The following is an 18,052-nucleotide window of genomic DNA, read 5'->3' as shown; positions in this document are numbered from 1 at the left end:
GTGAAAGTGCACCTTCCCTTAATAAGTCATTACCCTTATTTCTAGCAACTACTGGAATTATATAAAAATACTTCAAATTTCGTCAATAAAATATCGCTGGCGCACGTCGTATATTGGCTAGGGTGAATTGGATAAGAACACAAATCAAATGTGCAAAGCTCTGTTAAACACAAACCTTAAAATAATCATCAGTGTTCATCAGAGTCAAAATGATTTTTTTTTCTGAATTTGACAAGCATTGACAAGATATTGCTCCACAAACACATATTGGAAGTAAAACACAAGGTATTCAATCACGTTCGTATAAACGCATATTTCATGTCTGTTTGTACGCAGAAGTATGAACTTTTCGCATTGGCTGATGTGTTACATATTGTTTTCAAGCCCAAGATGTATCGGTCGTCCGCTTAGCGCAGTGGGTAGTGCACTCGCTCGCCGCCTAGGCGACACCCGTTCAATACCCGACCGGGCGCATATGATTTTAGTTTGTGGTAAAGAAGTCGGACACGTGTGTTTGCTCCGGGACCTCAAGTTTCCACCAATATCGCCAATATGTAAAGGCATTTAAGAACCACATCCTATTAGCACGATAACAATAAGCAGAGAATGGTCGAAAAAGGTTTAATTAGTCTTGAACTAAACGTTTATAACAGCCCAGAACATGATAAATGTAGGTTCTAGCCGAGAACATGACGAAGGTAGGTTCTAGCCGACAACACCCCCACTATTGCTCAAACTGCAATATTCCAATGAAAACTAAATTAATGTTTGTTCAGTATGAAAACATAACAATTGTGCTTACCTTATACACTGCCCCGACAACTGAATTTATGGTTAATACAGCGGTGTGTTGTTCAAAACTGTTGTCATGACTAATACAGCCGTGTGTTACTATGGTAAATTCAGCAGTGCGATGCTTTGAGACTGTTGTTATAGCGAATACAATCCTTTATAAAAATAATGAAGTATGTTGTTATAGCGAATACAATCCTTTATAAAAATAATGAAGTAGTTATCTACTTTGAGTATGCGTAAGATTTAAAGGTAAGCAAACGAAACTATGTCAAAGGGCTTCCGCAGTACCAAATGTCAAAATGTAAGAGGTTTCAATTTTTCGAGAATAATTATTTGCAAGGGTAAAAGGTTCATAATTTGCAAAATGTTTTGATGCGTTAAGGAAATGAGCAAATTTTACAAAGGAAAATTTTATCTTAGATGTGTTATGCTCCCGTTTGCATTCCAACGGAAAAGAGTTTCGACTATATGAATATGTTTGTGTGCCAAAATGTTCCAGAATAGGTATTCTTTAAAATAAAAGTTATCAACACAAAGCTAAAGGATACTGTTGTTTCGATATAAGTCTGAAACATTTTGGCACTTTAAATCGTATTATGTAAATTTTGCAAATTTATTTAAAACATCTGCACATGTATGACACAATGTGTATGAATGCTTAGTAAGGATTGGACATAACAAATACGTAAAATTTGTCTTTTTGATTCTTTTCAGTATTGGTTCTTCAGTATGGTAATTCTTTTAAACAATAGAAAATAAGAATACTACAAACTTACTCTATCTCACAACATGGCGGAAATTTCCCAAGACAAGAGGCGTCGGCCCAGGCGTAGTTCGTGGTAACGTAGAAGATAGAACAGTCCTCATTCTCCCCCTGAAACGAGTTTGGCTCCCCCGGGCTCCACCCCGTGTATGTGGGCTCCAACCCCGTGTCCCGCCATATCCAGCGCCCTTCCGATATTTCGTCTGTAAGTCCCATCCAAAATATTGTCGCTGAAATGATTAAAAAACAATATAAGCTACCACCACAAAGACCAGCAGATATATGTAAAGGTATCCAATGAATCCATAGATAGGTTGCCAACTACTGCTGGAACTGGCACGTAATACCCATCGAATACTTCATTTTTACAAGTATAGAACGACATGTTCGATAGAAACGGTTTCTTCTTTGCCTAAACTAGGACCCCATTCACACTTCCAAAAAGGACACTATTTTCACAAACTTATTAACAAAATTTATATGTAAAATGGTACTTAAAGAGTAAACAGATGAGAATAACAACAATGGATAAACTGAACTGTTTGGTTTGACATCCGTATGTTTTTTACTCTTTGAGTTCCTACAGCTAAATTGACGTAAAGTTATTGCATTTATGTTTATGGGGGTAAGCTGTCATTAATTGATATGATGTCCTACCGTTAAGTCTTGCCATGAACTGTTTCAGGAAGTCGTCTTCGGCTTTGCTTCCAACATTCACGAGATGGCCACCATGGTTTCTGCAATAATTCTGAAAGAAGGAAAGAGGTACGTCTGTAGACCGACCTGAAGACAACTGTGACGCAGCAGTGCGTCACGAGAGAGCCCTTCGTATCCCCAATGGATACAATTTTGTTGCCTCAACAAGGGTTTTTCATAACATATATGTTATGTGATATAAATTCTTAAACTACAATGCACTGTTAAAACCGAGCCAATTTCATGGAGGTGTTCTTCTTTACTTTTCTTGCTCTTAAGCTATTGGATAAACTATAATAATTTTAACTGAAAACGCTTCTGCAAAGGAAATCGTTGCTTAGGTAAACTAGGTTCTACAGTAATCCTCTGGAATAACGTTTTCGTCGCCCTCACAACATGCACCAATTATTCATTAATTAAATCTGAAAAACCCCGTCTAAAGCGGATGGTGCCACTCCTCCGTTTAGTCGAATAAGAGAAATAAATATACAAATATTAAGCAAGAGTTGTGGGACATGTTACACATATCCGTTAAGTCATTGTTAATGAAAGAACCAAACAACTCAAATAGCTCAAATGTCACGTGAATTATGACAAACGTCAAAGCTTTTGTAGGATTCTGTCGTGAACGATGTCGTCAAAAAACAGGCAAACAACAAATGATAATTTGTTTGTTACGATGAACCAGTTTGCGAATTGAATCCGTCACCAGCTTGGAGCGACTTGTATTTTGACGTAAAATGCTAAATAAGTACTTAAGTTAAAGAGTGTGCAATGTGAATATGGTCAAATTGCAATGAAACAAGGACCATAACTCTGGTATTGATACTTAAAAAAAGCTTTCTATCGATTATGGTCGAGATAGTATGCCCAAGACGTACCAATTTTAGTTAACAATCGGTAAGGAATTCTAACGTAAACGTTTAGGTGCTAGCTAAATGAATACGTTCATAATTGGACAGGTCAAAGGTCACACTTCTTGGATCGATAGTGTGTTTTGACTGCTTATTGGCCTTGGATGAGATAATATGTCTCTTACTTTTGATATTAAGTTTGGTAAACATGAGAGGAGAAGTGCGTGAATTACCTATCATACAGGGTGGTCAAGTTTTGAAAATTTAACATCCATAAAACTGGACTGAAAAGTGTGTTCTAGCTTTCTATCCAACCGGGTCAATATTTCAAGGGCAACAATTCCGTAAATAATATTATGTCCGAGCTGTTTATCAAACTAGGTCATGATATTATTCCTGAATACTTTGCTATTAAGCTTGTTAGAGATTTGATAAGTCATCCACAAGATAGATCGTACAATGAAACATCGGGCACATTTTGAAAATTCAAGGGCCATAACTCTGACGTGAAATGTACGATCAGGTTTGGGTTAGTCAATTTGCCTCAGCATATTTTCACCAAGATTGGTAAAGCTTGGATAAAAAATCTTAACTGCGGGCAAGGTCAGTTTGGTCAATATTTGATAGCTAAATGGTCCTATCTCTGGAATGAATTATACGATTTGGTTTTATATCGAGCGCGATAAGATATTATGCCCAAACGATTTGATACTATGATTGATAAATACCGGATAAGAAATGCTCAAGACATGAGAATTTGGTTCCAATTTGAAAAATCCATTGTCCACAATTCCGAAGTGAATAGTATGATATGCTGGGTTATCAGACTTAGTCAAGATTATATACCTCAAAGCATTTCATCAACTTTGGTAAATATTTGATAACAAAGCGCACTATATAGAGCGAACAACTAGATTATGGTCGCGTTTGGTCACATCAATGGCCTAACATCACCAACAATACATTCTCTTAACTATAATCGTTTAAGTTAAAGAGATGTCACAAAGAACACAGAGAACTTGCAAACCTCTGATTCAAAAAAGTCTTCGTAAATGTCGTGCGTGAGATGGTAGCATGATGATTGGAATGACAGCCAGCCATCCGGACAACAGTTGGGGCTCTGACCTGAAATCGGATGTTCAATTAAAAAACAAGATGGTATAAAAATCGTCTTAATAATTTGAAAATAAAACGTTGATGTTATTTTCTAATGTTACAATGGAAACTACAGGGACAAGCCTTGTATTCCAATTCTTACTGTGGTATTCAGATAGCCAATCTGCAATCAATCACAGACTCAACAGACAGCACCATCGGTCCGCATAGATATGTGCATATATCAATAAAAGTCGGGGCTTTTGCCTTGGAACGGTTAACACACAACGAACACGTTCATGGAATGTTTAATTGCAATTTAACATGAAACCAAGATTTGGAAATCATTTGTATAGCAACTGTTATTTGTATTTGAAATTCTTAAAATCATAAAAATACTCGTCTTAATGCATATGGCGCTGAACTGCTTTTTTATGGTGTTATATGAACTAGTTTTTATGGTGTTATATGAACTAGTTTTTTATGGTGTTACATGAACTAGTTTTTATATGTTGACGATAGTTATAGTTTATCTCAAAATTTACATTTAAATGATTCCATGCCAATGCTTTGATAAGTAGTGTAATTAAAGGAAAAACTACCAACCTGAAACTAAAATGCCACTCAAACAGATAAAAGCAATCCCAAGCCAAGACATCCTCTTAGTTTAGACACTTGACTTGTATGTTTGTAAATTCTCTGAGTGTTCTCATAAAATAGCTGTTTATTGTCATAGATCTTGACACTGTAGCAGACTTATCTATCGACAACTATGGTATCAGTCTCAGCCAACATTTCAATGACCTCCTTGACTACAAAAGTATATACTTAATAAGTATCAGTATTAAACATATTTATCTTACAATGATTGTGAAACAAGTTACATGTATAGCAACACTATTTCAATAGTGCAGTGGTTAGCCCGATCTCTTCTAATCGATGCGTCCCGGGACCGATTTTGGTTTGTGGTCATCTAGCCGATCAAGTGGGTTAATTCGGGTACTCCGGTTTCCCACACAATCAAATACCACAATCGCACCACAAGCAAGTAACAAACTATCTTGATCAATAAAATGGCCTGAATTAAGTTTTTGGTTTAACATTTCCGTAAACTACATACTATGCTATCAATTTATATTGAAAAGTTCAACAGTCTTAACCTTTATTTCATATGAAAGAATAGCAGGTGCAGTATTCACATAACTCCTTAAGTAATTACTAACTTAAGTCACTTTTCGAATTCTAGTATCTCTTAAGTTTTATGAAATAGAAAATAATGAATCCCAAAACTCATCATTTTCATTGACATTATTGAAAAAAAAACAATAACCTTAAATGTTAAAAAATCCTATACATTTCTATTAATTTGATTTTGAAACATTTATGAAATTGCCTTAAGTTAGGAAATTATTGAAGATGCTTTATGTATTCGGCCCCAGGTCATACAACTTCTTATGCTTAAATGTGACACTTCGCTTACATTTTGCATTCCTTTCTTAAAGCTTCTTATCTTAGGACATTTAAGTTTTTCATAAAGTGAACGAAAAGTTAAGACGAATGTGTCTGAAATAGATAAGAATAATTCTCTAGTAGTTTGTAAGTGTCCATCATCTAAAAATAAAAGCAGCTTATCTGTGTAAAATGTTATTTGAATTCCCCATCTTAAACATTTAATTACAGCATATATTATTAGCTTGCATTTGAAAGCATGAATAACAGAAATCGAATTATTTATTTCCGAATTTATTGTTAAACCCATCTTTTAGGACATGATATTTTACTGTGTAAGGTCAACTTATCTAGATCACATGTTGAACCCACATTTCAAATATTGAAAGATAAGGCTTACACAATAAGGTTTCATTTTCGTTCGTTAGTTATAGATATTATAACTACAATCATAATGTTATAACTATGCAAAATGAATTGGATATTTAGAACAATAATTTTCGCCGCCCTCTCTAGCGGTAAGCAACGCAAACATTCACACATTAGGACTTCATTGACACTGTGTTATATTGGTTAAGCACATTGGGTCGATTGTTCAGAACTTTATTCAAGTTGATTATTGTGATTTATAAAACCTGATTTTTTGGTGTTGTGCTCATTTATTTAAAGTGACACTGTTATTCAAAATTAATACATACATAACAAACATCAATTTTAAATGTTAAATATTTAACTACTTAATTACTAATAATGCATTTATGGAAAGTTTTAATTACTGATAACAATATTGTGACCGTGTATCTAATAGCAGAAAGCGCAAAAATATTAAATGATTGGTGAATGCTAAAAGATTTAATGTGGTCTACTATAGTCTCAAAAGGTAGAAATACCGTGTTTAAAATGCTCATTTCTTTCAAATTAAACTCGAAATCCTTTAAAAGAACCATTTATTTATCCTTTTTGAAATATGAAAACAATATTATTAATTGTGGTAAATCTTGATTGGGAGTAAGAGTGCATCTTTAAATAAAACAGGTTCTGCTGAATTAGATGTCCCTAATCTTGTTAAAAACTACAGATCAAAAGAGTTTCCATTAAACTTCTACAGCAGAAACTATTTGAAAGTTAACAACGATGACGTTAACAACGTTGTTAACTTTAACACAGTTCTGAACAGTAGGCACAATATACTGACCTTAAGTACACAACCTGTCAATATAAATACATTTTCAATATCCAGAATTGGAACGGTAGAACAAAGTCTTTCTCTGCGTTGTATTGAAAAGTATCACCCCCCAGAACCGAATACATAGGCTTTGACATTCGGAACACCTCGGCCATTTTCCACCGAAAACATCTTCGTATGTATGCCGATACATCTGTAGAAGTAGAACTTATTATTGTAAATAAGTTTTAATTCATTGTAGTGTTTTTACGTGTATTTTGTTTAACTAACTTTAAATAGATTTCCAGTGAAGTGTTTTCTGCATTAATTAGTATGAATCCCAAGAGTAAAGTCATTAATTTTAACTGCTAAATTGAAATAACTACGCGATCTACTTGCAGCGCAGCTAAATTTAAAGATTTCTGACATAGTAAACCGTCAATATACATCCGAGGTTGTTTCCGATGTGAAATGGCCGAAGGGTTCCGAATGAGGTTTTAAATTTGATATGGGGGATGGGCATCTTATTACAAAGGGCGTAAACTATCATCGCATATTTGTTGCGTTTAAAAAAGTTGTGGCAAACTCTGCATGCAGCGTCATCGACCATATTAAGGTCGGGGCAACCTCAAATCAACCTCGATTGACTGCGCTTTTAAAAAATCTTACTCGTGGTTACAGTCGCGATGGCTTGGACGCGAATAAGGAACATCCTTGATGAATTGAGAAGAACAACACAACAGCAGTTTTAAAAGCGAACAGTTTTCTTTCGAAATGGAGCTAAACGACAATGCTACATACATGTACACATAGAGTAACGGTAGTTTGATCGAGTGTATGAGGAATTCAAGACTTATACTGTTAATCATTAAACAGGTATCTACGGCTTGGAATGCTACACGTGCGCGTCTGAGACGACGGCGGACAGCTGCACGCAACAGACAACATGTGCTTACGGCGAGGTAAGCAGACACATTCCCAAACTGAACCGCGATCAATTATAGTATACATAACTGGTTATATTGTCACTTTGGTCACAAAGCATTTTTGAACAATGTGTGCATGCACACTAAATATTAAGTGCACATCAATTATCCCTGTGGTTCAACTGACCGTTACAGGGCCACATACCAAATATATAATTAATGATAACGACGGTAGCATTTATGTGAATTAATTGTGATGTGTAGAATATGTTGTGACCATGTGGTCTCCCTCACAGGTGTTCGTCACATAGCTTGAACATCAAAATACTGCTCTTCGTTTAGATTATAACAATTCAAAAAATCATAAATATCTTCGAGTTTTATTAAAAGAGATTCTCTCTCTATATATGATCTATTAAGGACAAGATAAAAGTGTCCAGAAACCCCCACAACAACAGCTGTTCTTCTTTCACTTTCGCCCGTTTGTTTATTTGAGTTTATCAAGGTCTGCCCGTGCCTATTGGCTGCTCGCCGCGACGCCACCGTGGCCTAAATTGTTTTAAATTTCTATAATTAACATGCGATAGAAGTGACAGCATTTTGCAATCAAATTCAGACATTGGAAGACTTCAAGAAACATAGTGAGATACAAGACATCCAGGTGCGATACCCTAGCTCTTTGCGAATTGACATCTTAGTTCTTTAATGTGCTCGGTGTAAAGCACCGATACACGGGATACAACTCCTGGGTTAACCAGTATTGAGTACACAAAATTTCCCAGTACAACCCTTTAAATGCCTTTAAATGCCGAGAGCTAGGCAAGGGCGCTGCTGTTAACATATTTTAACGTCTTTCGGTTTTGACGCGGCCGGGATTTGAATCCCCGACCTTCCGCACCGTAGCGAACGCTACCTCGACCTTCCGCAGTCGAAGCGAACGCTCTACCACAGATCAATCGGACCGATCACTTTCGTTCGACATTTGACCGTCATCAATATATGACATTAACGTTGTAAAAATTGATTTCATTGGTCAGCAATAAAACAGTCGAACGAAAGCCGTCCAATTAAAACGCTTCTTACATCTAAGACAAAACCGAGTGGGCGGTCATGGCAAAACAAATGGTGATTGACAAGATCGATTCGGATAATCACGCGTCTTATTCATCGAGTTCGCAGCTAGAGGGATGATAATTCATGTTACTTTTTGTTATGCATGCGCAAAGTCTGCAAGTCAGTCTGAATTGAACGCGTTTTTTTTCTGGTGGGGGTGGGGGGGTGAATATAGCTTGGTGTTTAAGGTTTCAGGAAGTGTAAAAATCATACGATTGAAGCAAAAAAATGACATTGTCTAGGGCATCTGTTCTTTTGGGGATTTCATGAAGTTTTGACTTTGTCTATTATTTCTATACATTGCAATGACATATAACTACCTTTTAAACAATTAAAAAAGGACCACAGCGTCGTATATTTATTGTCCATTCTGTGTGATAGACACATGTGGTCGCTGTGCCTTGAAATTTAATTACATTTCCCTGGGGTTTTCTCTAGAAATATAGTGATTGTCATATTGCATAAGCCGCATGACATTATGGCGTCATGTTTATTTCTTCCTGCCCCCTCATTCGTCAAATGAAAACAACTTTTCAAATTGAAATGTTCTTGAACTTTGAATGCTTGTGCGCGATCTTGCAAATTTAAGAATCTTAAAATGCGATAATTTTACATGCTTCACGGAAATGTAAGTTCATGGCAAATTTGCACCCGAGCTTTATACTTAATGTACGCACAAGCCATTTGTTTCAAGTTTTAAATGGTTAAATGTCTGGTGCGAATTCCTCGGCTTGTCTACTTTACTATTTCCATGTAACCATATTGTCTCGGATTCGTACAACAAGCAGTGTTATTTCTATTGAATTATCAGTCCCTGTAATTTCATCTCGAATTCAAATAAGCAGCAGAGTCATTGCTATTGGGTTAAGGCCTGTAGTATCGTATAACAAGCAGGGTCATTGCTATTGGGTTAGTCCCTGTAGTATCGTATAACAAGCAGAGTCATTGCTATTGGGTCAGCCCCTGTAGTATCGTATAATAAGCAGAGTCATTGCTATTGGGTAAGTCCCTTTAGTATCGTATAACAAACAGAGTAACTGCTATTGGGTTAGTCCCTGTAGTATCGTATAACAAGCAGAGCCATTGCTATTGGGTTAGTCCCTGTAGTATCGTATAACAAGCAGAGCCATTGCTATTGGGTTAGTCCCTGTAGTATCGTATAACAAGCAGAGTCATTGCTATTGGGTTAGTCCCTGTAGTATCGTATAACAAGCAGAATCATTGCTATTGGGTTAAGGCCTGTAGTATCGTATAACAAGCAGGGTCATTGCTATTGGGTTAGTCCCTGTAGTATCGTATAACAAGCAGAGTCATTGCTATTGGGTTAAGGCCTGCAGTATCGTATAACAAGCAGGGTCATTGCTATTGGGTTAGCCCCTGTAGTATCGTATAACAAACAGAGTCACTGCTATTGGGTTAGTCCCTGTAGTATCGTATAACAAGCAGAGTCATTGCTATTGGGTTAATCCCTGTAGTATCGTATAACAAGAAGAGTCATTGCTATTGGGTTAGTCCCTGTAGTATCGTATAAAAGCAGAGTCATTGTTATTGGGTTACTCCCTGTAGTATCGTATAACAAGCAGAGTCATTGCTATTGGGTTAGTCCCTGTAGTATCGTATAACAAGCAGAGTCATTGCTATTGGGTTAGTCCCTGTAGTATCGTATAACAAGCAGGGTCATTGCTATTGGGTTAGTCCCTGTAGTATCGTATAACAAGCAGAGTCATTGCTATTGGGTTTGTCCCTGTAGTATCGTATAACAAGCAGAGTCATTGCTATTGGGTTAATCCCTGTAGTATCGTATAACAAGAAGAGTCATTGCTATTGGGTTAGTCCCTGTAGTATCGTATAAAAGCAGAGTCATTGTTATTGGGTTACTCCCTGTAGTATCGTATAACAAGCAGAGTCATTGCCATTGGGTTAGTCCCTGTAGTATCGTATAACAAGCAGAGCCATTGCTATTGGGTTAGTCCCTGTAGTATCGTATAACAAGCAGAGCCATTGCTATTGGGTTAGTCCCTGTAGTATCGTATAACAAGCAGAGTCTTTGCTATTGGGTTAGTCCCTGTAGTATCGTATAACAAGCAGAGTCATTGCTATTGGGTTAGTCCTTGTAGTATCGAATAACAAGCAGAGTCATTGTTATTGGATAAGTGCCTGTAGTATCTTATAACTAGCAGAGTCATTTCTATTGGGTTAGTCCCTGTGGTATCGTATAACAAGCAGAGTCATTGTTATTGGGTAAGTCCCTGTAGTATCGTATAACAAGCAGAGTCATTGCTATTGGGTTAGTCCCTATAGTATCGTATAACAGCAGAGTCATTGCTATTGGGTTAGTCCCTGTAGTATCGTATAACAAGCAGAGTCATTGCTATTGGGTTAGTCCCTGTAGTGTCGTATAACAAGCAGAGTCATTGCTATTGGGTTAGTGCCTGTAGTATCGTATAACAAGCAGAGTAATTTCTATTGGGTTAGTGCCTGTAGTATCGTATAACAAGCAGGGTAATTGCTATTGGGTTAGTCCCTGTAGTGTCGTATAACAAGCAGGGTCATTGCTATTGGGTTAGTCCCTGTAGTATCGTATAACAAGCAGAGTCATTGCTATTGGGTTAGTCCCTGTAGTATCGTATAACAAGCAGAGTCATTGCTATTGGGTTAGTCCCTGTAGTAATGTATAACAAGCAGAGTCATTGCTATTGGGTAAGTGCTTGTAGTTTCGTATAACAAGCAGAGTCCCTGCTATTGGGTTAGTGCCTGTAGTATCGTATAACAAGCACAGTCCCTGCTATTGTGTTAGTCCCTGTAGTGTTGTATAACAAGCAGAGTCACTGCTATTGGGTGAGTGCCTGTAGTATCGTATAACAAGCAGAGTCATTGCTATTGGGTTAGTCCCTGTAGTATCGTATAACAGCAGGGTCATTGCTATTGGGTTAGTCCCTGTAGTATCGTGTAACAAGCAGAGTCATTGCTATTGGGTTAGTCCCTGTAGTGTCGTATAACAGCAGAGCCATTGCTTTTGGGTTAGTCCCTGTAATATCGTATAAAAAGCAGGGTCATTGCTATTGGGTTAGTCCCTGTTGTGTCGTATAACAAGCAGTGTCATTGCTATTGGGTTAGTCTCTGTAGTGTCGTATAACAAGCAGAGTCATTGCTATTGGGTTAGTCCCAGTAGAATCGTATAAAAAACAGGGTCATTGCTATTGGGTTAGTCCTAGTAGTATCGTATAACAAGCAGAGTCATTGCTATTGGGTTAGTCCCTGTGGTATCATATAACAAGCAGAGTCATTGCTATTGGGTTAGTCCCTGTAGTATCGTATAACAAGCAGAGTCATTGCTATTGGGTCAGCCCCTGTAGTATCGTATAATAAGCAGAGTCATTGCTATTGGGTTAGTCCCTGTAGTATCGTATAACAAACAGAGTAACTGCTATTGGGTTAGTCCCTGTAGTATCGTATAACAAGCAGAGCCATTGCTATTGGGTTAGTCCCTTTAGTATCGTATAACAAGCAGAGTCATTGCTATTGGGTTAGTCCCTGTAGTATCGTATAACAAGCAGAATCATTGCTATTGGGTTAAGGCCTGTAGTATCGTATAACAAGCAGGGTCATTGCTATTGGGTTAGTCCCTGTAGTATCGTATAACAAACAGAGTCACTGCTATTGGGTTAGTCCCTGTAGTTTCGTATAACAAGCAGAGTCATTGCTATTGGGTTAATCCCTGTAGTATCGTATAACAAAAAGAGTCATTGCTATTGGGTTAGTCCCTGTAGTATCGTATAAAAGCAGAGTCATTGTTATTGGGTTACTCCCTGTAGTATCGTATAACAAGCAGAGTCATTGCTATTGGGTTAGTCCCTGTAGTATCGTATAACAAGCAGAGTCATTGCTATTGGGTTAGTCCCTGTAGTATCGTATAACAAGCAGAGTCATTGCTATTGGGTTAGTCCCTGTAGTATCGTATAACAAGCAGAGTCATTGCTATTGGGTTAGTCCCTGTAGTATCGTATAACAAGCAGAGTCATTGCTATTGGGTTAATCCCTGTAGTATCGTATAACAAGAAGAGTCATTGCTATTAAGTTAGTCCCTGTAGTATCGTATAAAAGCAGAGTCACTGTTGTTGGGTTACTCCCTGTAGTATCGTATAACAAGCAGAGTCATTGCTATTGGGTTAGTCCCTGTAGTATCGTATAACAAGCAGAGCCATTGCTATTGGGTTAGTCCCTGTGGTATCGTATAACAAGCAGAGCCATTGCTATTGGGTTAGTCCCTGTAGTATCGTATAACAAGCAGAGTCATTGCTATTGGGTTAGTAACTGTAGTATCGTATAACAAGCAGAGTCATTGCTATTGGGTGAGTCCTTGTAGTATCGAATAACAAGCAGAGTCATTGTTATTGGATTAGTGCCTGTAGTATCTTATAACAAGCAGAGTCATTTCTATTGGGTTAGTCCCTGTGGTATCGTATAACAAGCAGAGTCATTGCTATTGGGTTAGTCCCTGTAGTATCGTATAACAAGCAGAGTCATTGCTATTGGGTTAGTCCCTGTAGTAATGTATAACAAGCAGAGTCATTGCTATTGGGTAAGTGCTTGTAGTATCGTATAACAAGCAGAGTCCCTGCTATTGGGTTAGTGCCTGTAGTATCGTATAACAAGCAGAGTCATTGCTATTTGGTTAGTCCCTGTAGTATCGTATAACAAGCAGAGTCATTGCTATTGGGTTAGTCCCTTTAGTATCGTATAACAGCAGAGTCATTGCTATTGGGTTAGTCCCTGTAGTATCGTGTAACAAGCAGAGTCATTGCTATTGGGTTAGTCCCTGTAGTATCGTATAACAAGCAGAGTCATTGCTATTGGGTTAGTCCCTGTAGTATCGTATAACAAGCAGAGTCATTGCTATTGGGTTAATCCCTGTAGTATCGTATAACAAGCAGAGCCATTGCTATTGGGTTAGTCCCTGTAGTATCGTATAACAAGCAGAGCCATTGCTATTGGGTTAGTCCCTGTAGTATCGTATAACAAGCAGAGCCATTGCTATTGGGTTAGTCCCTGTAGTATCGTATAACAGCAGAGCCATTGCTATTGGGTTAATCCCTGTAGTATCGTATAACAAGCAGAGTCATTGCTATTGGGTTAGTCCCTGTAGTATCGTAAAACAAGCAGAGCCATTGCTATTGGGTTAATCCCTGTAGTATCGTATAACAAGCAGAGTCATTGCTATTGGGTTAGTCCCTGTAGTATCGTATAACAAGCAGAGTCATTGCTATTGGGTTAGTCCCTGTAGTATCGTATAACAAGCAGAGTCATTGCTATTGGGTTAGTCCCTGTAGTATCGTATAACAGCAGAGCCATTGCTTTTGGGTTAGTCCCTGTAGTATCGTATAAAAAGCAGGGTCATTGCTATTGGGTTAGTCCCTGTAGTGTCGTATAACAAGCAGAGTCATTGCTATTGGGTTAGTCTCTGTAGTGTCGTATAACAAGCAGAGTCATTGCTATTGGGTTAGTCCCTGTGGTATCGTATAACAAGCAGAGTCTTTGCTATTGGGTTAGTCCCAGTAGTATCGTATAAAAAGCAGGGTCATTGCTATTGGGTTAGTCCCAGTAGTATCGTATAACAAGCAGAGTCATTGCTATTGGGTTAGTCCCTGTAGTATCGTATAACAAGCAGAGTCATTGCTATTGGGTTAGTCCCTGTAGTATCGTATAACAAGCAGAGCCATTGCTATTGGGTTAGTCCCTGTAGTATCGTATAACAGCAGAGCCATTGCTATTGGGTTAATCCCTGTAGTATCGTATAACAAGCAGATTCATTGCTATTGGGTTAGTCCCTGTAGTATCGTATAACAAGCAGAGTCATTGCTATTGGGTTAGTCCCTGTAGTATCGTATAACAAGCAGAGTCATTGCTATTGGGTTAGTCCCTGTAGTATCGTATAACAAGCAGAGTCATTGCTATTGGGTTAGTCCCTGTAGTATCGTATAACAAGCAGAGTCATTGCTATTGGGTTAGTCCCTGTAGTATCGTATAACAGCAGAGCCATTGCTTTTGGGTTAGTCCCTGTAGTATCGTATAAAAAGCAGGGTCATTGCTATTGGGTTAGTCCCTGTAGTGTCGTATAACAAGCAGAGTCATTGCTATTGGGTTAGTCCCTGTAGTGTCGTATAACAAGCAGAGTCATTGCTATTGGGTTAGTCCCTGTGGTATCGTATAACAAGCAGAGTCTTTGCTATTGGGTTAGTCCCAGTAGTATCGTATAAAAAGCAGGGTCATTGCTATTGGGTTAGTCCCAGTAGTATCGTATAACAAGCAGAGTCATTGCTATTGGGTTAGTCCCTGTAGTATCGTATAACAAGCAGAGTCATTGCTATTGGGTTAGTCCCTGTGGTATCGTATAACAAGCAGAGTCATTGCTATTGGGTTAGTCCCTGTAGTATCGTATAAAAAGCAGGGTCATTGCTATTGGGTTAGTCCCAGTAGTATCGTATAACAAGCAGAGTCATTGCTATTGGGTTAGTCCCTGTGGTATCGTATAACAAGCAGAGTCATTGCTATTGGGTTAGTCCCTGTAGTATCGTATAACAAGCAGAGTCATTGCTATTGGGTTAGTCCCTGTAGTATCGTATAGCAAGCAGAGTCATTGATATTGTGTTAGTCCCAGTAGTTTCGTATAACAAGCAGAGTCATTGCTATTGGGTTAGTGCCTGTAGTATCGTATAACAAGCAGGGTCATTGCTATTGGGTTAGTCCCTGTAGTATCGTATAACAAGCAGGGTCATTGGTAATGGGTTAGTCAATGTGGTATCTTATAAAAAGCAGAGTCATTGCTATTGGGTTAGTCCCTGTAGTATCGTATAGCAAGCAGAGTCATTGATATTGGGTTAGTCCCAGTAGTATCGTATAACAAGCAGAGTCATTGCTATTGGGTTAGTGCCTGTAGTATCGTATAACAAGCAGAGTCATTGCTATTGGGTTAGTCCCAGTAGTATCGTATAAAAAGCAGGGTCATTGCTATTGGGTTAGTCCCAGTAGTATCGTATAACAAGCAGGGTCATTGCTATTGTGTTAGTCCCTGTAGTATCGTATAACAAGCAGGGTCATTGCTATTGGGTTAGTCCCTGTAGTTTCGTATAACAAGCAGAGTCATTTCTATTGGGTTAGTGCCTGTAGTATCGTATAACAAGCAGAGTCATTGCTATTTAGTTAGTCCCTGTAGTATCGTATAACAAGCAGGGTCATTGCTATTGGGTTAGTAACTGTAGTATCGTATAACAAGCAGAGTCATTGCTATTGGGTAAGTCTATGTAGTGGCGTATAACAAGCAGAGTCATTGCTATTGGGTTAGTCCCTGTGATATCGTATAACAAGCAGAGTCATTGCTATTGGGTTAGTCCCTGTAGTATCGTATAAAAAGCAGGGTCATTGCTATTGGGTTAGTCCCAGTAGTATCGTATAACAAGCAGAGTCATTGCTATTGGGTTAGTCCCTGTGGTATCATATAACAAGCAGAGTCATTGCTATTGGGTTAGTCAATGTGGTATCTTATAAAAAGCAGAGACATTGCTATTGGGTTAGTCCCTGAAGTATCGTATAGCAAGCAGAGTCATTGATATTGTGTTAGTCCCAGTAGTTTCGTATAACAAGCAGAGTCATTGCTATTGGGTTAGTGCCTGTAGTATCGTATAACAAGCAGGGTCATTGCTATTGTGTTAGTCCCTGTAGTATCGTATAACAAGCAGGGTCATTGCTATTGGGTTAGTCCCTGTAGTAATGTATAACAAGCAGAGTCATTTCTATTGGGTTAGTGCCTGTAGTATCGTATAACAAGCAGAGTCATTGCTATTGAGATAGTCCCTGTAGTATCGTATAACAAGCAGGGTCATTGCTATTGGGTTAGTAACTGTAGTATCGTATAACAAGCAGGGTCATTGCTATTGGGTTAGTCCCTGTAGTATCGTATAACAAGCAGAGTCATTGCTATTGGGTTAGTCCCTGTAGTATCGTATAACAAGCAGAGTCATTGCTATTGGGTTAGTTCCTGTAGTATCGTATAACAAGTAGAGTCATTGCTATTGGGTTAGTCCCTGTAGTATAGTATAACAAGCAGAGTAATTGCTATTGGGTTAGTCCCTGTAGTAATGTATAACAAGCAGAGTCATTGCTATTGGGTAAGTGCTTGTAGTATCGTATAACAAGCAGGGTCATTGCTATTGGGTTAGTCCCTGTAGTATCGTATAACAAGCAGGGTCATTGCTATTGGGTTAGTCCTTGTAGTATCGTATAACAAGCATAGTCATTGCTATTGGGTTAGTGCCTGTAGTATCGTATAACAAGCAGAGTCATTGCTATTGGGTTAGTGCCTGTAGTATCGTATAACAAGCAGAGTCATTGCTATTGGGTTAGTCCCTGTAGTATCGTATAACAAGCAGAGTCATTGCTATTGGGTAAGTCTATGTAGTGGCGTATAACAAGCAGAGTCATTGCTATTGGGTTAGTCCCTGTGGTATCGTATAACAAGCAGAGTCTTTGCTATTGGGTTAGTCCCAGTAGAATCGTAAAAAAAGCAGGGTCATTGCTATTGGGTTAGTCCCAGTAGTATCGTATAACAAGCAGAGTCATTGCTATTGGGTTAGTCCCTGTGGTATCATATAACAAGCAGAGTCATTGCTATTGGGTTAGTCCCTGTGGTATCGTATAACAAGCAGAGTCATTGCTATTGGGTTAGTCCCTGTAGTATCGTATAAAAAGCAGGGTCATTGCTATTGGGTTAGTCCCAGTAGTATCGTATAACAAGCAGAGTCATTTCTATTGGGTTAGTCCCTGTGGTATATATAACAAGCAGAGTCATTGCTATTGGGTTAGTCCCTGTAGTATCGTATAACAAGCAGGTCATTGCTATTGGGTTAGAACTGTAGTATCGTATAAACAAGCAGGGCCATTGCAATTTGGGTTAGTCCCAGTAGTAAGTATAACAAGCAGAGTCATTTATATTGGGTTAGTGCCTGTAGTATCGTATAACAAGCAGAGTCATGCTTGGGTTAGTCCCTGTAGTATCGTATAAAAAGCAGGGTCATTGCTATTGGGTTAGTCCCAGTAGTATCGTTATAACAAGCAGAGTCTTTCTATTGGGTTAGTGCCTGTGGTATCATATAACAAGCAGAGTCATTGCTATTGGGTTAGTCCTGTAGTATCGTATAAC

The 18,052-nt window shown here is 38.3% G+C and overlaps 2 protein-coding genes across 2 annotated transcripts in view; one reads left to right on the top strand and one right to left on the bottom strand.

The window, feature by feature from the left end:
- Nucleotides 1-625: 625 nt before the first annotated feature.
- On the bottom strand, nucleotides 626-2,277 carry LOC128205472 (hepatic lectin-like). The gene is made up of 3 exons (XM_052907132.1): nucleotides 2,216-2,277; nucleotides 1,572-1,788; nucleotides 626-736 (listed from the first exon to the last, which is right to left on the bottom strand). Exons 1-3 carry the CDS (start codon nucleotides 2,229-2,231, stop codon nucleotides 706-708), a joined length of 264 nt encoding a protein of 87 aa, XP_052763092.1. The 5' UTR covers nucleotides 2,232-2,277; the 3' UTR covers nucleotides 626-705.
- A 5,421-nt stretch (nucleotides 2,278-7,698) lies between these two features.
- LOC128207006 (uncharacterized) overlaps nucleotides 7,699-18,052 on the top strand; it is a gene marked incomplete in the record, with an annotated part of 33,529 nt that continues 23,175 nt past the window's right edge. The window contains 1 exon segment of the mRNA XM_052909790.1: nucleotides 7,699-7,778.

Source organism: Mya arenaria, chromosome 10 (assembly GCF_026914265.1).
Source record: "Mya arenaria isolate MELC-2E11 chromosome 10, ASM2691426v1".
Taxonomy (NCBI): domain Eukaryota; kingdom Metazoa; phylum Mollusca; class Bivalvia; order Myida; family Myidae; genus Mya; species Mya arenaria.
This window is presented reverse-complemented; position numbering and strand designations above follow the sequence as displayed.

Coding starts and splice junctions, on each gene's coding strand:
- LOC128205472 (XM_052907132.1), bottom strand. Junction 737..1,571: donor CCGCCATGTTGTGAGATAGA/GTAAGTTTGTAG, acceptor GGAATATTGCAG/TTTGAGCAATAGTGGGGGTG.